The sequence below is a fragment of the Carlito syrichta genome, unplaced genomic scaffold (genome assembly GCF_000164805.1).
Source record: "Carlito syrichta isolate Samal-C Ts95f unplaced genomic scaffold, Tarsius_syrichta-2.0.1 Scaffold315432, whole genome shotgun sequence".
NCBI lineage: Eukaryota > Metazoa > Chordata > Mammalia > Primates > Tarsiidae > Carlito > Carlito syrichta.
In genome coordinates this window covers 158047-179203 of record NW_007259528.1, presented here as the reverse complement: position 1 = coordinate 179203, position 21157 = coordinate 158047, and the positions used below count along the sequence as shown (strand labels likewise).

General features: G+C 42.2%; 1 protein-coding gene, 1 non-coding gene and 1 pseudogene across 2 annotated transcripts; 1 reads left to right on the top strand and 2 right to left on the bottom strand.

The window, feature by feature from the left end:
• Positions 1 to 9852: 9852 nt before the first annotated feature.
• Positions 9853 to 13609, bottom strand: ABT1 (activator of basal transcription 1). Its single transcript, XM_008072807.2, has 3 exons — positions 13337 to 13609; positions 12230 to 12426; positions 9853 to 12082 (listed from the first exon to the last, which is right to left on the bottom strand). The coding sequence occupies exons 1-3, from the start codon at positions 13575 to 13577 to the stop codon at positions 11702 to 11704; spliced, it is 819 nt and encodes a 272-aa protein (XP_008070998.1). The 5' UTR covers positions 13578 to 13609; the 3' UTR covers positions 9853 to 11701.
• A 13-nt stretch (positions 13610 to 13622) lies between these two features.
• LOC103275406 lies at positions 13623 to 19702 on the top strand (annotated as a pseudogene).
• Positions 15593 to 15681, bottom strand: TRNAY-GUA. The gene is given in 2 exon segments: positions 15593 to 15628; positions 15645 to 15681. It is a non-coding gene; the product is annotated as a tRNA-Tyr (tRNA).
• Positions 19703 to 21157: the final 1455 nt, after the last annotated feature.

Genomic DNA, 21157 nt, shown 5'->3' with positions numbered 1-21157 from the left:
GAAGCCTTTTCAGAGTTTCCATCATATTTAGTACAGGTTTGACCTTGTGATGCAAGGAACACAATTCCAGCTTCCCCCAAAAAAGCCTTGTTCAGAATTGCTGACCATTAGAACCAACGCCCAGAAATGGCTGACTGTTGGGATTCTCAGGGTCGTGTGTCCAAGGGACAAACAAGTGGGCACCACTGGTAGGCCCTGGAATCCAGATTGTTCAAACTTCCTCAGTGCTTGAGGATCTGGTCCAAGACCAGTTACTCTAATCCAGAGAATTTCAGACAAACAATATATGAGACAAAGAAAAGCACAACTGTCCTATCTGGGTCAGACTTGTGGGTCTAGGGCCTGAGACCAAATGACCTTTCTCTCCAAACCTACATGCGCCTCACTTTCAGAAAGGAAGTGCTCAGAGTGCCATTTGAAAGAGTCAGGGGAGAAGGAAAATCACCGTTCTAGAAAGATCCTTTTGTTTTACAGATGGAAGAACAGGCCCACAGAACACCGGGGCTGGCATGCCAGAGCTCCCACAGAGCACCTTTTCTGATAGACATTCAAATGAAAAAATGTATTTTAAGGAATCTTCAAAAAGAATTTTATGTGGATATTTTTTTAAAATTCAAACTAACATATCATAAATTAAGTTTTTTGGATGTACAGTTCTATTAGTTTTAACTCACATATAGAGTCATGTATCCACCACCACAATCAGGACATGGAGCAGTCCTATCATGCAAAAAATCCCCTCATGTTTCCCCTTTGTAGTCAAACTCTCTGTCCCTATAGATTTGCCTTTTCTAGAATGTCTCATATAAATAGAATCATACAGGTTGTGACCTGGAGATTGGCTTTGTTTATGATGCCTTAGAGATGCAACCACATTGTTGCTTTTTATGGTTGCTAGTGTTTTCCTGTATGGATGAACCATAGTTTGTTTTACATTCACCCAGTGAAGGAGATTTGAATTGTTTCCAGTTTGGGGTGATTATGAATAAAGTTGCTATAAACGTTTGTGAGAAAAATATTCTTTTTTGAAGAGCAATAAATATTCAGTTGTCTGCAAAATTTCTACTAATTTCATTTTTTTAAAGTCCTTTTTTCATGACTAAGTTCCCTGTGAACTCCAGTCCTCTCAGAATTTCACAATGTTTTCCTGAACAAGGCATACTGCCCTTGTGCTAACCCAAATCTTTGCCATTTCATCATTATTGCCCCATTCTCAGCACATGTACACATATTACAAACGCCTTATTTTCTTGCAGAGGCAGTGAATAGGGTGTCCTGGTTAATCAAATATTCTGGTAAATAATGTTCTTGCTTATCCAGCATCTGTCCTTTAGAAGAATAACTCTTCTCCCAGTGGATGTGGTTCTGGTTGTTTCCAAACCATGGAACTCCCCCCGCCCCCATCCCCCCAATCTAACTACAGCTTTCAGTTTGCAACACAATATAAATGAAGCAGACAGCTCAGCAAGGGACCTTTAATCTTGAATGGCAATGACACAGGGAAGAATGCATTCTAATAGCCAAGGGCAGACCACTGTGGTGGCTGGACGACGGGAAGTGAAGAAATCCTGCTATTAATCAAGCATTACGCATGTTGTCAGAGTCAGATCACTGAGGGAGGTGGGGGAGGGGGGCGGTGAGTGGAAGGAAGGGCTGAGATCAGGAGTTGAAATTTATTCCTGGAACAGTGGGCAGTCACAAATTTAAGCAGGGTTGGGGTGGGAACTGGGGAAGCTCTCTGCCTCTCTCAATTTCAGATTCTTTCTATGTCTTTTTACTGGGTCTCTGCTCCTATATCTCTGCATCTCTGACTTTCCCTATCTCTGGAGGTTTCTCTACTCTCCATGACTCTCATTTGTCTCTCTGCCTCTCTCTCTCTCCATGTCTGTCATTTGCACCGTGTCCTTCTGTCTCTCTCCATATCTCTAGACCCTCCCCCGTCCCCCCCCCTTAGGTCCCCATAAATCCTATACCTGTCTTTGCATTAAGGAGTAGAGGAACATGTGTGTTCCCACGTTTTTCCCTTACACATCTCAAGATGCCCTTAGATTGTGACTACCTGAGACCAATGCCTGAGAACTTTTCCCAGTGTAAGGACAAGTGGAGTCTGGAATCCAACCAGCATCCCTGGAGTTGATAGGGGAGGCTGTTTCGTCCAATGCCCCCAGAATCCTTAACCAAAAGGAAACTCATCTGCTTTGTGTAATGTGGTATGTGTGTGTAGTAGCATTAAATTCAGAAGAAAAAACTAAAGTCCAACATGGAATATGGTTATCCATAGAAAAAGGCATGCTCCATTGAGCCACTGACTCAAACCTCTAAACAAGGCAAACACAGAGTTCCTGGTCATAAGATCACAATTATGAAGTTTGGTCTTTTCCTAATAATAGACATTTACATCCTTTAAATTGGTATCTTCATCCAGTCCTCGGGAGCACTTCTTCTCAAACTCCACACAACTGCCTATCTAGTCCCTTTTGCCTATTTCAGCCCAGATTCCCAGAAAGACATCTTTTAAAGGTGAAGATGGATATCTCAAAACTCCAGCAAGCCATTCCAAAAACATGAATAAATATGGAGACCACCCTAACTCACCCATTTAATACTGCAAACCACATACCTCCCACTTACTGGTCCCTTTGCCCTGCCTGACTTTTTTTCTTCATTTTTCTTATGACTTTCAAAAATATCACACAATTTACTTATTTGTGTTTATTATTTGTTTCTCCCCAGATTGGAAAATTAACCCCAATCTGTTGTACTGCTGATGTATCCAAGTGCCTGGAACAGTGTCTAGCTCTTAGCAGACTCTCAATAACTGTTAAATGAGAGACTAAATGATTAGAGACATCTAAGAGCCAACAGTTTAAGTTGAGGACATCATCCTAATGGAACCTGACTCCAAGGTTTTGAAATGAGCTAAATTAGTTAATAAAATCAAATTGCTATCAAAATAATAATATTAACCAGCTTGTTTAATACTTTCATCTTAGTTACCTGCCTGACCTAAGAATCAATGCCTACATGTGATTATAGTAACATTCCCATGACCGCAGACCCCCAGCTTTGTCTCCTTGGGGCAGGTCATGCTGTTTCCTGCTGACTGTTACAAAACTCCTTAGCCATAAGGTCCATGTAATTGTATGCTTTGTTAACTAAAATCAAATGTTATGCTTTGCAAAACCCCATTGTTACATTTTCATATTTTATTCTTATATTCTGTTAGTAACCTAACCAAGGTAACTCCATTGTATAATGATTCTTCTTTCTTGTCTCTATGTAACTACCGGAAACTATATCTTAATGGCAGAACTCCAGGGACTTTCTGGACACTGGCTATACCTAGGACATAAAATTAATCAAAGCTCCCTAACAATCAAAAGTTCCCATTTTGGTTGCCAAGTTGTTAGTTAATAGTTGCTATGGTCACTAAGTTGCTACGTAGCCAATACTGCAAATTTTACCTATAAAAGCATGTCACAAACTACACCAATTTGTCAAGAGTTATTTTTCCTGGCATTTGCCTGCTCTTGGACTGCACGTTAATAAAACTCTAATTAATTAAGCTCAACTTGCTGGCATGACTTCTTCTTGCTAACTCGGTCATAACAGTTTAAATATAAAAGAAAGGAATAGAAAGATAAACAGGGTAGTGAACATCACCACATCCACCCCTCTCATCCACACCCATCACCATGCTTCCTGTTAACCCACAAATGCTTAGGAAAACAAAACAGGCACAAACTTAGAAAATCAAAATGTCCAGAATGAAACCCAGAAGAAAATTATTAGAAGGCATACATGGGGTTATCTGTATTTTGTTAGGATTCTCTCTCAAGTTTCCTCCCCAGAAAGAGAGAAAGGAAGAAAGGGGAAAGGGGACAAAGGAAGGAAGGGAGACAGGACGCCAGGAAGGAGGGAAATGAAATGAAATCTGTCACCTATCTTACTCTTTAGAACACAGATATAAAGTATGATCACAATTTAAGGCCTGCAGTTTGGCGATAAAGCACAAATGCATAGGAGGCTCTGGTTTCAGTTCCTGGGGTTTTGGCTCCTGCACTATCCCTTGATACTTGCATGAGACTTTCCACTAAATGAATTTCTCCTCTTCACTGCTCTTGCTGGTGTCTTTCCCATTTAATGCATTTTTACTTATATAAAAGCCCTTCAATGGCTCCTCTCTCAACTGAGCCATAAGCGAAAGCTTCCTTGTTTAACTAAAAATAAATTTTGATATCTTTCCTCTGAGTCTACTCATACTTATTCAGAAAAACAGGTGACAGTCCCAAGTACTGCTACCAGACCCATCAACATGCTGATGTTGCTCTCTAAATATATATATATGTATATATATATATATATATATATAAAGTGATAAACTTCTATTTTTAAAACACACCATCAACATAGAAGTAATGAAAGTCAAAGAATGGGAGAAACTTTTTTTTTATCCAGAAAAAATATTTTTCTAAAATATATTGTTTAGGTTGAAAAAAAAACTAAACTAATATTTTTAAAATAGGAAATACTCTTTCATCTTTGTCTCTGTGGTGCAACCGGTTAGTGCGTTCAGCTGTTAATCAAAAGGTGGGTGGCTTGAGCCCACCCAGAGATGGTGCTTTGGTACTAGGCTTTTGTAGAAGTGTTCAGCGCCTGTTTTCTTATTCCTGGATTGTGTCTGACCACACCCAGTTCTGACCATTGTCACAAATTTTAAAAAATTCAACCATTATGCCTCCCCTTGTATTATTGATAGCTTTATCCCCTTCATTGATTAAATTTACCAGAGCCCCTTTGAAATACCATCAAATATGAGCGAAATCCCATCATCATGGACGTAACTCTCACCTTGTTCCCAGACTCCATCTCTCTCATCGTGCTGGTCCAACGCAAGTAGAGTTCACATAGCAAAGAGCAGCAAAAGTCACTAGTCCAAGGCTCTCCACACCGACCTGGTGGTGCCTCTACCAGAATCGGTTCATTGGGTCAGGTTTTGAACATTTTACGAGACCACGAATGAGAGGGGTGGCTACTAGTTAGGGTATCTGGTTTCCAGTGGCTGTATTTTACTAACTCATTAGACTCTTCAGCTTTTTCTCACAAAATGCATACCAAAGGTAGTCTCTAACACTTTCCAAAAGTCCTCTGTTCTTAGACTTTGCAATTTCACTTTTGGGATTTTTTTTTTTTTTTTTTTTTGAGTTGGAGTCTCACTCTGTCGCCCAGACTGGAGTGCAGTGGCCGCTCCCGGTCACCGCAGCCTCGACCTGCTGGGCTCCGGCGATCCTTCCGCCTCAGCCTTCCGAGTAGCCGGAACTACAGGCGCGCGCTACCACGCCCGGCTGATTTTTGATTTATTGTAGAGATAGGGTCTCGCCAAGTTGCCCAAGCGGGTCTCGAACCCGCAGACTCAGGCAATCCACTCACCTCAACCTCCCAAAGGCGCGGGATTACAGGCTGAGCCACCGAGGCCGGCATACTTCTGAGAATTTATACAATTAATATATCTGTACAAATAAAATTGACCCATATCTGGGTTATTCGTTTTAACATTTAAATGAAAAACAAAGATTAGAAGAAGCTGCAGGTCTATCCATAAAGTTAAATAATAAATAATCAATGATACTTAACACAATGGATTTGGAGGCACAGGTGAAAAACAAAAGCTCTCTGGACTGATTTGCAGCCAATATGTTGGGGAACCTCACTGGAGTGCACTAACCCCAACAACCCGGGCAGTCACCTACTGCTTTCTGCCAGAATTGATGGAGATGGCTGGGCACATGCTATACAACTGCACAAGACATTGCCAGGTTTCTGATGACCTCTTCCCTCAGCTCGCCTTCTCATCTCACCGGCATTGCCCAGGAACCAAACTTACTTGGAGCAGGCTGACAAGGAATCCAAAAATATGCTTTCAGGGGCCATGGTAACAGGATTGGAAAAGGAGTTGAGAGGAAACAAATGGCCATCACAAAATCTAAGCAAAGTGAATTGTTACTTGAACACGGGTGAAGATTTTTCTATTTCCTTTCTTTAGGTTAGTAAAGTTCCGACTCCATTGTCTTACTCTTTCCATCTTTTCTTCTTCTTCTTTCTTTCTTTCTTTTCTTTTTTTCTTTCTTTTTTTTTTTTTTGAGACGGAGATCTCACTATCTTGACCAGGCTGGTCTCAAAGCGACACACCCATTCCCTCCCCATCTCCTCCCTCCCTCACTCCCCCCCCAACTCCTTCTCAACCTCTTTAAAGTGCTGGAATCACAGGCACAAGCCACCAAGACCAGCCCTTAGTGTTTATTCTAGGGTAATTAGTCCAACACGCTTCATGTCATCTGCCCTATATCAAGATCCATTTCCCTATATCAAGATCTGTCAAAAAGTTACAGTAATGAGACACTGTGGTTTGGGGCAAAGGTAGGCAAATAGACCAAGGAAGGAGCAAAAATCACACATGTATGGACACCAAATTTATGGCAAAAATAAACCTACAGTGCAGTGAATGAAGGTTAAATATAAAATGCCTTTTCTACATGTATTAAAATTACCTGATTTTCCCCTTGTTTTATTGATATTATTAAATACATTGATTGATTTTCATCTTAAGCCAATTTTGCATCCCTGAAATAAACCCAGCTTGCTCATATTTATATTTTGCTATATTCAGTTTACTAATATTTTGTCTTTCAACTTTGCATTTATTATATTGAGGTGACTATTAACCTGTAATTTTTATTTTATTTAATATTCTGCCTGGTATTGATATCAAGATGGCACTCATGTTACAAATGTACTGAGAGCTGGGCATAGTGGTGTGAGCCTGTAGTCCCAGTTACTTGGGAGGCTGAGGCAGGAAAATTGCTTGAACCAAAAGTTCCAGGCTGTAGTGTGTTAAAATCATGCCTGTGAATAACCACCGCACTTCAGCATGGCTAACAGAGCAAGACCTCATCTCTAAAAAAAAAAAGAAAACAGCGTTGAAGACCTTTTTTCTGTTCTCTGTAAGAGTTTCAATATGATTGACATTATTTCTTCTGTAACTTTTAAGAGAAAACAGTAATAAAGTCACATGGGCCTGCAACTTTCTTTGTGAGAAGTTTGTTATATTTTAAACTTCCAATATTGTTAAGTTTGTTTCTTGAAATTTGGATTAAAATAAGATCCATATCCATATATTTAATTTTTTTTTTGAGATGCCTGTTAAGGCTCTTTCTTTTTTTTTTTTTTTTTTTTTTTTAGTTACTATCTTGCTGAAATGTTACATTTCTTAATCACAGGCGGATGTAATGTGTTGATCAATTATGCTGTATACAAAGATTTTATGTATTTTTGTATGGTGTGGTACATTTTATAAAAACAAAGGATGGGAAAGAAGAGATAAGACTTCCATGCAGAAAAATTCCAAATAATTTATGCCTACACTCCACTCTCAAGGAGGTAGAACATAACTCCCTACTTCAAATGTGGACCACACATAGTAACTTCCTTTCAAAAGCTACAGTATGGAAAGTGAAGGGAGGATAACTTTATAGTGGTGAAACTTGACAAACTACCCAAGCCTGGTGATCAAAGTTAACATCAACAATGGTAAGTTATATTGATAATTATGTACCTTTGATAGGATGTGATAAAAATGGTACCTTAGCTGTGTGTTCTTAAATCTCCCTGAAATGTGGCTCTTTATGTTACAGTAGAGTTATAAGGGGGCAAAAATAGGCCTCAGAGACATGCTCATTTATCCAGGATGATTATTATGAATTTTAGTAGATAAAATCTAGTATCAGATCTCCTGCCCTTCTTGAATCAGGAGCTTTCTTCTGCTTTGGTCAATTTTATCTGCCACTCCCATGCTTACACAAAACTGAGATGCTGAATAATTACTCAGCCAGAAGAAAAGAAAGAAATGAGCCGAGTCAGGTGCTTTTTTTAGTCTCTAATTTTTTACAACACAAACATCTTGTGTACTTTTGAGACTTGAACTAAACTGTGAACATCAAGATAGTTTTCCTAATGTTCTCCTATTTTCAGTCTCCCCTTTCAGTAAAGATGCTAAACTTTCTTTTTTTTTTTTTTTGAGTTGGAGTCTCACTCCGTTGCCCAGGCTGGAGTGCAGTGGCACACTCACAGCCACCGCAGCCTCGAGTTGGGCTCAGACGATCCATCCGCCTCAGCCTTCCAAGTAGCTGGAACTACAGATGCACACTACCATGCCCAGCTAGTTTTTGTGATTATTGTAGAGACAAGGTCTCACAAAGTTGCCCAGCATGATCTCGAACCCCTGGGTTCAGGCAATTCTCTCGCTTCGGCCTCCCAAAGTGCGGCGATTACAGGCTGAGCCCCGCACCCGGCTGATGCTGAACTTTTAAAGGAGCCCAAAGCAGACAGGGACACCAAACAGTTGGTCCCACAGCCTTCCCAGAAGGATCAAGAAGTAAATTGAGAAAGATTGGCTGAAAATGTCACTTTTAAAAGTTTTAAGATTAAATTCACAAGGCATTCAGACATGCCCTACTAAAGCCCCTTTACTCTAACAGGAGTCCCACATCCTTTTACTTGGAAAGGAATCAGCCTTCTCTATTGCCATCAAATGCAGTCCCAGTTTCTCAATTGTGAGTGAAACTAAATTGAATCAGAGTATACATTACAACCATAGGATCACGACTGAGAATCACCCAGTTTGCTGCTCTTTGTCTTAGATAAAATAAATCCACTCACTTCACTTTCTTATCTTTGATGTATTTCTCATGAGATTTCATGCAGTAAGCATTCATCATGTGCACAATGGGAAAAACACCTGGGAAAATGCTAGGAACAAGATAAAATATTAGATGGCAAATTATATCTCTGAGCTCAACTTTGATGAGGGGATAACTCAAGATAGTATGGTTGTGTATTAAATGAGTTAACGTATAAAAATGGAGTAATGTCTAGAGACAAAAATGTATGCAAACAATTTCTTCTCAAAGGAGTCTAGAGGGAAATAAAAAGTTCCTGGAAAGTATTTTTCCATTCACTTATTCTCATTCTTCATTCCACCTGGGACTTACCCAGCTTGCCTGACTGCATATATAAACTCTGTATACAACTATTTTAGGTGGATCCTGAAATATCAACCCTTGAGTATACTGTCACCTAGTCCAGAAGAGCAATTCATTCATTCAAGAAAGTTTTACTAAACCCTAGTTTATCTGTTGTACTTTCTAAACTGTTAGCAACTTGCAGAAAAGGAGAGTTTCTTCACCTTTTATCTAGCTCTTTCACTATTTAGCAGAGATGAAAATGGGCATTAGAATTCTGAATATATAAATAAGCCAGCCTGTCGAATTCTGATGCTGGATTTTTCTGGTTCTCTTGACATAACGACCTGAGGAAACTTCACATGAAACAAGCTCACAAGAAATGAACACAGAAAAAAGAATATAAACTTCCTAAGATGTACTTTGAATGCTGAGGTTTGTGGATTGTAGGAAATATCAAGCTTTACTGTATGGCCATTTTTATTCTCCCAAATAAATGTACCTATCAATTTAAGATTATGGGATATTTTGCCCCCCCCCCAAAAGTGGATAAATCCACTTGACTTCAAAATACACAGGACCATCTCACTGATGGGAACAACAACAAAAAACTAACTAAAACAAGCAGCACAACACTAAAACAGTACAAAGCAAAACTCATATAATTTTTAAAATATTTTATTCTAAAGACGTGGGGTATAATTCAGGATTAGGTATACAGGTGGGCAAGGTACAGGTAGTTTGGGCCTCCACTTGGTCCCAACTTTATCTGGTTTGAGATCAGGTACCCTTATTGATGTTGTTTCTCCACCCCCACCCCAGCAGTATCTCACTACTGCCAATCCCTTTCTTATAGTATTATGGTAAATGTTCACGGTCTGCTTATGAAAATTCAAATAATTATAATCACACTTTACAACTTCCCGAAGTTAACAGCCTGGATAAATCAGTTTTTAATCCACATGAGATTGTGTGTAGACTTCTTAGTATGACACCTAGGTTTTCATTTCCCCAGTGGCTTATACTGTTTCTTTGAAGCCTACAGGGCTGCTTTCCATGTGTTTGTGAAACCTCCCTTGTTTAACCCCCAACACATATAACTGCACCTGAAGGGCATCTATCCCTAACTTTCCCCCTAGGTTCTGTCCAATATTATAATGGTTCCAACTCAACACTCCATCCATGAAGGAGCACTGTTTGCAACTGTAGGAGCACACGAAGCTCTTTCAGACTTTTCCTGTCAATCTCTCGGTTTACTTTCCGGAAATGACCTGGAAAATTTGGTGAAGACTAACCCATCTCTGAAGACTGTGATCATGAACCAGGCTCACGCTGAAAGCATTCCACACCTTGCCATGGTCCCCACCCTATCTACCCCTTCTATGCATATACCATGATATCTATCTTATTCTAGTGGCCTATAAGACTCTTAATCTCAAGGGCCATGTGTCACTACCCACTGTCACTGTTTCCTCACACAGTGACTTAGTAAACACTGAATTAGATAACTGACTGATAAACTAGGCTCAGTGTTGGAGACCACTGCCCTGCTTGAACCCTGCTGTAAAAAAAACTTGGCATATGTGCAAAGTAACAGCCAGCCAAGAATACTCATGATGGCAAAGCCAGATAGGCATATATGCTGAGGCAAGTTCTGAAGTACAGTGTCTTTTGTGTTAGACGAAGTAAGAAGTTATGCACTAACCACATCGTTTAGCAAGCAGCTACACTATGCCCTGTAAACAGTCACATTTTATTGCAAGAAGCTTTCTGAGACCATACCAAAAAGTTTCCTTTGTACTGCTTGTACTTCATCCTTAAATGCTTACTTAACTATGTCATTTTATACTATTAAAAGTCCGGTGGGTAAGAGACTCGGGGCCTTTGACCTGTGAGGCAAAGTGCCCCCTGGTTCCCCCACCTTCTAGTTCTAAAAGTGTTTTGTGAATTGTGTTATACCACGCTGTTCCTCTTTCAGGATCCTTTACCACCCTGCCTCGCAGGACACAGCAGCTAAGAAACTAAATGGACAAAAATAAAATAGAAAAAAAATCCCAGGTAAAATGGGAGGAAGGAAGGGGCTCTAAAATCAGGAGACAGAGGAAAGGTAAATGGAACACAGGAGATGAAAGTTGGAACTTGTCCAATGACAACCTCCCCAATTTAACTAAAAAAGCATATAAAAATATATTTGTTATTTTCTGTAAATACATTTGGAAGGTGGTTCCCAACCCAGTCCCACCCCCATTAACTCCTATATATGTTAATTTTTTTCTAAATAAAAAGGATGCTGCTGCCACCGCCCTTACCTATTGTTGCTAAACATAACAAGATTAGTGCTTAGACTAGGCACTATCATTCTAGTTGGAAATAAAGGCCCTTCCTGGGCCAGGGATCTTTAGATGATCTCACTAGGATGGAGGCAGGCAACTAAAAGTCAAGCAAAACAGGCATCTGTAATAGTCATAATCATGCGACCATGAATTAAGTGACTCTGCTCAGCACCTACAGGAGTCAGGCAGTGGAGAAAGGGAAGCTCACAAAACTTCCATGTCTGGGTCCTCATCAGAAACACTTGGTCTCAAACACAATAAAACGCCTTCATGTGTAGTCATTATCATTCTAGTATGAGGTACAGACAGAAAGTAATCAGTGGCAGGAGATGGAAGGGGCCTCCCTGTCCCTCAGGAGTCCCTGGCCAGGGAGGGTCCCTCCATGCTCTCTGAAGGTGGTGGGGCTCCAAAGATCTTGGCAAGGAGCCCTCGGTTGGAGCGGGCCTGGTCCTGAGCAGTAGCCAAGCGAGCCCGTTCACGATTCCCTGGCCGTGCTGCTTTCCGGGCCCTCAGCTCCTGCTCAGTAGGACGCTGGGTAAATGTCCAGGAGCCATCCGGGCGTGCAGGATCCCCATCAGCAGCAAGGAAGCATTGTCCCCGCTCCACACTTCGGAGATAGAAGTCAGTCTCACGCTTGGCCTGAGCAACCTCTGCTCTCAGACGCTGTCGGCGTACCTGGCGCTCAAAGGCAAGATGCTCACTTAGGTGGGACCAGGTGAAACGGTGCAAGTACTGCGGACAGTAAGATAAGACAAGATCAAGATAGGCCAGTTCAGGGAGAAAGAGAAGATGGGGGAGACGAGGCCAAAGAGGCGATGGGGATGCTTGGGCTGGTTGGAGGGAGGATGAGAGGTGTGGCAGACAGATGTCTCTCCTCACCTTGAGGTTCCATAAGTCATAACGAAAGGGGCTGCGCCTGCGGGCACCCATGGGTGTGTTGTGTAGACTAGCCGCCACGCGCTTGGCTATACGCTTATCACGGAACTCTACCCAGCCCTCGGTGTAGTCCTTGCTGTAGGACCGCTTTTTTCCTCCCGTAGCCGCCGCTGCCTTCTTCTTGCGTCTCACGAACCGGTCTGTATGCCAAAGACAGAGCTGCGGTCAAGGAAGCTGACACTGGACCCCCTCGAACGCACCTCCCATAGGCTGTATAGTTCTTCAAACCAGCCGGCTGGGATGCCACCTCAAAGTCCTTGCCTGGGAGGGAGCGAATTGTGAAATGCACTTTCCTTGGTCTAACTCAATGCTCTCCTCAAGTAGTAGCTTCTTCACCTGACCTGCCCTGAACACTATTTGAAACTTGCTCGCGTCCCCATCCCAATTAGTGCCTGTAAGAAAGTAGGAAGGGGAAAAGCGGCTGATCAAATACTGTTTCTTGCCCTGGACTGCGAAACCAAAGGGATGAGGAATGGTTTTGCAGAAAAGCCTCTGAGACGTTTACTTAGGTTTACTCATTTAACAAATCAGTAAACAGGTGCAGAGAGAGCCCAGGCAACTTGGTGAGACCTCATCTCTACAATAAATCAAAAATTAGCCAGTGTGGTAGCGCGCGCCTGTAGTTCCGGCTACTTGGAAGGCTGAGGCGAAAGGATCGCCGGAGCCCAGCAGGCTGACGCTTGTGTGGCCGTGAGCGTCCCACTGCACTCCAGCCAGGGAGACCGAGTGAGACTCCAACTTAAAAAAAAGGAAGGAAGGAAAGGAGAGAAAGAAAGGGAGGGAGGGAAAGCAAAAAAAGAAAGGCAGGCAGAGCTGGGATTAGAACGCAAATGGTAACAATCCTGGAACTCCAGCACCACCAGAACTTCGCGCTACCTACCCTCCACGTTCCCACCCGCCCCGTTTCCTCACAGACCGATTCGCCAGCCCAGACGCGGCGCCGCATCCTCCAGCCCCAAAAGGTAGCAGCTCGCGCCTCAGCCCGCGCACCTGAGGCGACCCGCCAGAGAGTGCCACTCTCCCCTTCACAGTCAAGTCCTGCGCACTCACCCTCGGCCTGGAAGAAAACGCGTCCGACCTCGCCGTAGGCACTGAGAAGGTTGCGGACGTGCAGGGGCCGGAAGCGCGGCGGTATGTGGCCCAGGTACACAATACCCGGCACCACCCGCTTCTTGCGACCGCAAGCCGCTTCTTCGGACTCCTCCGGCTCCTCCTGCGCCGCTAGTTTCTCGTCTGTACCTTCCAGCGGCTCCTGCTGCGGCTCTGCCTTCTCCGATTTCTCTACCTCCATGTTGGCTGATGCGTGAAGCACGACGGCCGTAAAGCGCCGCGTCGGATGACGCGCATGGAGTGCGACGCCCTGCGACGAGGGACAGAGCAGAGGCAGTGATGACAGAAGAGTGGGCGTTGCCGGCGGGTCCGGGAGAAGGCGGAGGGGAGAGGGCGGAAGTGGGGTGTCAGGTCAGAAGCGAGAGTCGGAGCGTGGGAGCTGGCTGAAAGATCCGGGATAACCAGACATTCCTCCTTAGTTGGCGAGGCGACCGGAAGAACCCAATCCCCTAACTATAACCCACCGAGTAGAACTCCTTGTTGACACGCTAAAGGGCGAGTTGATACCGGCTCTTTCGGGAAATTTGCAGAATAATTAGAATGGAGTTTCTGTGTATTCTAGCGATCAAAATAGCACTGTGCTCCGGAAACCTGGGTGCGACTTCGGCTGAGGGAAGGCTCACCTTTTAAAGTTTATAAATTTCATTTTTAAAATGTAATTGTTAGGGTTTTGAAGTCTTATTTTTGAAAATTCAACATAGAGTTTAAAATATTTTAAACTTAAAGTTTTGGAAATTTAACTTTGGAAATTTAATTTTTGAAATTAATATTTAGTATTTGATTTTGTAAATGCCTAAAAAATTTAGATGTGAGACAACTATTTAACTTGTTTGACGGTTATCCATATGCATGTTTATATTGCGAATACATCATATGCACACATGATCCCAATTCAGGCGACCCCGGGCGGCGCACTAAGTTCTGCTCTTCCTGGACCTATCCTCGCAGATTTCCCCTCGAATCACAAAATCCCTCTAGGCCCTACGCAACCGCAGGACAGGTCAGGCCCCGGCGGTCCCGCTGTCTCCAGGCTACACCAAGCTTTAGGCTACTCGCCTCAGGCCGGCGCTCGGAATTCGCCCTGTTGTGGTCACCTAAGGATGTGTCCACCAGAGGGCGCCATCTGCGTCCTAGAAGGACACGCAGACAAATAATCCAATTGGCTTTCTGGAAGGAGCCCGAGACGAGTTTGAGGACTATCAATATAAATCCGCCCTTGCTACTGCCTGACAGAATTCCCATCCGACTTCAACCAGAGCGCAGAGTAGCTAGGAAACTGGAAGCAAGAGTCAGCTGTGTCCACAGTTAAAATCAGAGATGGATAGTTTTTGCCAGGCTCCAAGTATGTAGGTATTTCTAAAGTAACAGTGCACCGCTCTTTTTCATGCAGTATCTAAAAGTCTAATAACTTCTCTGTTTATGATCCTGCTTCATGAACTTTATTGAAGAGAACTGTCAGGTGCCCTCTGCCTTTTTTTTTAGGTGGAGGAGGATGAGATTTGAGGAATAGATTCTGTCTCGTTTTTTAAATTCTTAAGTCTGACATCTTCAGAACTCAGTGACAGTAAATGAAAACCCATCAGAGGTTTCTTCAATAAATCGGGATTAAAGGGAGGGGCATGTAAATGGTAAGTGATGGAAGAGTGTCGGTTGTGCCAGTGTGATGGATAAATGGTCGTTCTTTATGTTAATTTCTCTTTGTGTATATCTGCATTTGTCATTAAAAATGTTTATTCACACAAAACCAACATAACAGAGGGTCCTGGAGGACCTTAGAGCCACTAAAAAAAATTAACATAAAAGCTTTGGGGCTTGGGCCAGGGTGTTCTTCCCATTCCCCACCCTCCTCATGATCATTTCTCAACTAGGTGAAGAGATCCTCACTAGAGACCCGGTCTTTCTCCATTGTCCCATTTGACTGCCCGTGCAGAGTAGCTAGGAGACTGGAAGCAGGAGGCAGCTGTCCTTGAAGCAACAAGGACAACCAACTGGGACAGTGGAGAAAGGCCTGATCTCTGGGGAGGCAGAGTTGGCAGTTTTCTTTCTGTGGGTACTTGTGGATCGTAGATGTTTTGCTTTTTTAGTCTTACAAATTCATGCATAAGCTCAAATGACAATTTATTGCTCACTGTGCTCAAGTTTTCTTATCAAGCGCTGAGCTTCCAGGCCCATAGGGGATCCTTTCAAAAGGGTAACCCCTTCAAGCCGGATTCCAACCAGCGACTTAAGGATGACCATGATCAAACCTCTACAGTCCTCTGCTCTACCAACTGAACTATCAAAGGACCTGTGTGTTATACTTCAGTATATTTTAATATTTACCCTATGGTTTTGTTTTGACTATATTTCTGTTCATTGCATAAGCATAGGTAAACATGAGGAGGTTTTCCAGAGTATCAGAAATGTTCTAAAACTAATGGGTAGTGATCATACAAGTGCAAGAAAAAAATTACTCAAACATTTAAGATTTGTGCTTTTTACTGTATAAGTGTTTCACGTAGGTCTTAAAAAACATAAAACTACCAACATTCCATGTCCTACTTGCTTAGGTATAATACAGTAGGACTATTACCCTTATTGCACTTGCTGTTCGGTTGTCTTGTCCACTTAGTGCCTCCTCTCTATTAAAAGTGGATAATGTAGGGCTCGGTGGCTCAGCCTGTAATCCCACGCCTTTGGGAGGCTGAGGTGAGTGGATTGCCTGAGCCCGCGGGTTCGAGACCCACCTGGGCAGCGAGACCTCAATCTTTACAATAAATAAAAAATCAGCTGGACGTGGTAGCGCATGCCTGGATCGCTGGAGCTCAGCAGGCGAGGCTGCGGTGGCCGGGAGTGGCCACTGCGCTCCAGTCTGGGCGACCGAGTGAGACTCCAACTAAAAAAAAAAAAAAAGTGGATAATAACGATAAGATTATCCTAAACATGGACAACTGGTTGAAGAGGAGGGACCTACCACCTTGAAACGGAGTTACTACCCAAACATTGCGGTTCTCCTTTTTTAAAGACAAGGAAAATTACAAAAAATGCACTAAACACAAAACATGAGAGGAGTTTTGTGTATATATATGTTTAGAAATTGAGAGGCTCACACTGCAAAATTATAGTGGGACAAATAAATGAAACACACCCCCCCCCGTTTAAAAAAGAAATGTAATATTCCATTTAACAGGTGTCAACTTAAATAACAAAGAGAGGCCCTCTAACAGAAGATGATGTTTATTTGGGAATAGAGCATTGTAATGAAAGTGTACGTGCCATAGTAAACTGTGTGTATCCAGGGAGGTAAAGTTAGACAATGGTTTTTTAAAGAAAAAAAATGAGAAGAATTACACAGTTGTTTTGATATTATTATTCTTTGCTACAAAGATCAATAACAAATATGTGACAGTTCAAGGTTGGACAGGTGTTCTTGTAGAAGTATTTTTTGTGTAAAGTTGTAATGGCTTTTATGCAAGGCTGTGGTTTTTGCAGTCTTTTGTGATCATTTTTAAAATCAAGCATTCACATGAGAACCTTCTCTCCAGGGTCTTTTCCTGTCATATTTGCAGAAGTATTTTGTTTATTTGATCTCTCTCTGTGTGTCTGTGTGTGTGTGTGTGTGTGTGTGTGTGTGTGTGTGTGTTAACACTAGACTCCATTTTTATTTCCACAACTTTCACACAGGTATGCTGCCATGCTTTGCTAACAAGTGCCTATCGTGGCATTCAGTTTCTTGGCATCTAAGACAGAGTGAACACCGATTAAAAAAACAGGAATCCATCTGGAGAGACTTTTCTTTTTTGTAGAATTTGCAAACTATGAAATGAATATATTATGAAATTATATGGAAAAATCAAAAAATTTATGGAAAAGAGTTCTGGTAAATTTATCTATGAAAGATCATTAATAAAATTAAATGAAGTAAATTTTCATTTAAAAGATTTTGTCCAATAATTCCCTTGAGAAATATCTGCCACACATAACTAATATTTAATTCAGTTATTCAGTTCATTTCCATGATAAACCAACAATATATGGTCTGGTAAATTTATTTCCAGTAATGTAACCTAATCGGGGGGAAATGTGAGAAACTAGAAAAGAGAAATGGGCAGTTTCTGGGTGAGACAGCCTCTCTCACAAATGAAGTCTACCAACAGAGCTTTGGACACCAGATGTCCAGGATCTCAGTTCATGTAGTCTCCCAAATCAAAGGTTCACCAATTTTCACAGCAATGTGGTCTGAAAAAAGGCTCAACATTTTCTCATCAATTAGTGCTAGGCTAAAAGTGCTCATGAAATCCCAGAGCCTCGTTTCCCAGCCACAAGGTATTACACAGTTTATTTTAATCTGGAAAAATTACAATAGCTCATTTAGTTTCTTTGCTTATAAAGTAATCTTAACATAGGACTCTCACTTCAGGGCTGTTAAAGATGGGATTGCATGTGCCAGAATGCTCTTTCCCCAATAACTCCCAAGATTTGCCTCCTAGGGATACAAAGGCAGGTAATCTGAACCTCTTCACACTAAATTTATGTATCATTTTTTGTGAAGACGTCCTTCTTCCTCCCCTTTCAGAATCTGACGTCAGAACTACCCTTCTATTCCCTCTTGTTTCAGACACAAGTGTAAAACCAACTTATGAGTAGACTTAACTCTCTGAAATCATGCCTGGAAATTTGCCAACATCCCTTCATCACAATCCCACCCTGTAACTTCTCCATTGTCTTAGCTCCTTCTTGACTTGCTAATTGAGTCCTAGATGATCCTAACTCAAGCCTTGCGCTCTTGTAACACTTACAGATCCCTAGCTGCTGTCTCCATACAACACCCATGGTCAGCAATAAGTAGCCAGACGGGTCATCGTCCTTACTCCCTAATGGCAGTTAAGATTACCACTACAGACGGGAATGAGACAGGAGACACCCAGAGAAAGGGGAGGCAGGGGAGGCAGACAAGCGCGGGGGCGGGCGAGCGGGTTCTTTGGTTACAACGTAGCAAACTCTAGCAGGCCTCTCAAGCTCAGCATTGGTAAATAAGCTCCCTGCCAGCCTCTCCAGCTCAAGCTTAAGTACTCACTGCTGGGATCAAAAAGTAACCAATCAACTCACCATCAGTCTCCTACCTCCTGCCAATTGGTCCTTAATACTAACCAATCAGAACAGCAAAGCTCAAAGCTTGTGCTAGCCAGTCAACTCACTCTTAGGGCTATATAAGCACCAGGTTTTCAGCCTCAGATGGGCAATTCCTTCAGGTCCTTTTCTCCTGTGGGAGCTTTTCTGTCCCTTCAATGGATCTTGCTTTCTCAAAACAATAACAACAAAACTTGCAGCCCTGATATCCCAATTAAATAAAAAGAGCCCAGAGCTCTGGAGTCAAAGTTGGCTCCCAGCCCAATCCCGTCCTGCAGTCACCTTGCCTCCATTCTCTGTTCTACATAACAGATACTGCCGTGTCCGTCGCCAAGGACTTCCTGGCAGGTGGAGTGGCCGCAGCCACCTCCAAGACTGGTAGCACCCATCCAGTGGGTCAAGCTGCTGCAGCAGGTGCAGCATGCCAGCAAGCAAATCACTGCAGATAAGCAATACAAGGGCACTATATGCTGCATGGTCTGTATCCCTGAGGAGCAGGGAGTCACGTCCTTCTGGCACGATAACCTGACTAATGTAGTCAGATACATCCCCACCCAGGCTCTCAACTTTGCCTTCAGAAATAAATACAAGCAGATCTTCCTGGGTGGTGTGGACAAGAGGACCCAGTTTTGGCGCTGCTTTGCAGGGAATCTGGCATCAGGCAGTGCCGCTGGGGCTACATCCTTGTGTTTTGTGTACTCTCTTGATTTTGCCCATACATGTCTAGCAGCTGATGTGGGTAAAGGCGGAGCTGAAAGGGAATCCAGAGGCCTCGGTGACTGCCTGGTTAAAGTCTATAAATCTGATGGGATTGAGGGCCTGTACCAAGGCGTTAACGTGTCTGTGCAGGGTATTATCATCTACGGAGCTGCCTACTTCGGTATCTCTGATACTGCTAAAGGAATGCTTCCAGATCCTAAGAATACTCACATCATCATCTGCTGGATGATCACACAGTCTATCACTGCCATTGCTGGGTTGACTTCCTATCCATTTGCCACTGTCTGCCGCTGGATGGTGATGCAGTCAGGGCGCAAAGGAACTGATATGTACACAGGCACACTTGACTGCCGGAGGAAGATTGCTTGTGACCAAAGAGGCAAAGCTTTTTTCAAAGGTGCATGGTCCAACGTTCTCAGAGGCATGGGTGGTGCTTTTGTGCTAGTCTTGTACGATGAAATCAAGAAGTACACATAGGTTATTTCCCAGTTTTCCCCTGTGAACTGATATGTTGTATTATGTAACATAGCTTGAGCATTCTTGACAGACCCGTGATTGTTTATCAATAGCATCTATTTACTCAGTGGCTCAGCCTGTAATACCACGCCTTTGGGAGGCTGAGGTGAAGTGGATTGCCTGAGCCCACGGGTTCAATACCCGCCTGGGCAACTTGGCGAGACTTCATCTCTACAATAAATCCAAAAATCAGCCGGGCGTGGTAGCGCATGCCTGTAATTCCCGCTACTTGGAAGGCTGAGGCAGAAGGATCGCCGGAGTCCAGTAGGTCGAAGCTGCGGTGGCCAGGGGTGGCCACTGCACTCCAGTCTGGGCGACAGAGTGAGACTCCAACTCAAAAAAAAAAAAAAAAAAGGAAGCAATAATATTCATTTGACCAGTTTTCTCTTAAAGCCATTTCCATGATGATGATGATGATAGGACTTAATTATATTTTTTATTTCAGTCACTCCTGATAAATAACAAATTTGAAGACATAAAAAGATTTTTAAAAAATAAAAAGAAACAGACTATTGGCAAATGTAACAACAAAGATGGAACTCATATGCATTATGCTGAATTTAAAAGGCTACATACTGTATTATTCCATTCGTATGACATTCTTGCAAGGGCAAAACCATAAGGACTGAACACATCAATAGTTGCCAGGGTAGAATACAGGGGAAGGAATTAACCATAAAAGAAATATGGAAAAATCTGGGGAGGGTAATGTAATTATTCTATATCTTGATTGTGGTGGTTACATGACAATACATTTGTCAAAATTTGCTACACTAAAAAGAATGTATACTAAAAATGATGACTTTACTATGCGTGAATTGTGCTTTAATCTAACAAATGAGATAAGTAACTTTCAAAAATTAAGTTAGAAGAAAAGTTAAAGTGTAGATTAGAACTTAATTTTAAAAACCAATGTAATCACCTAGTTATCAGACTGGGAAAAACTATAAGATTATATCAGTTGGTATATAAAAAACATTTGATAAAATTTAGCATACATTCATGTTACATTTCTGCAAACTAGTAATATGGAGAATGTCTTCAATTCTAAATGACATCTTTAAAAATCTTACAGCTAATATTATACTTAATGGTGAAAGATGGAATGTTTTGACCTTAACATCAGTATCAGCACAGATGTCCACTTTCATGACTTCTACTCAACATTATCCTAGAGGCTCTAACCAGTGCAATAAGGCAAAAAGAGAGAAAAAAACCTCAGCTTTAAAAGGAAAAAGTAAAACCATCTTTATTTGCATATGGCATGATTGTTTATGAAGAAAATCCTGAAGAAACAACTATAAAACTACTACAACTAGTAAGTGAGCTTGCCAAAGCAGCAAGACAGAAATATAATATAATTATATTTACTAATAACTATATTTATATTTGTTAACAATGAACATCTAGGAGCTA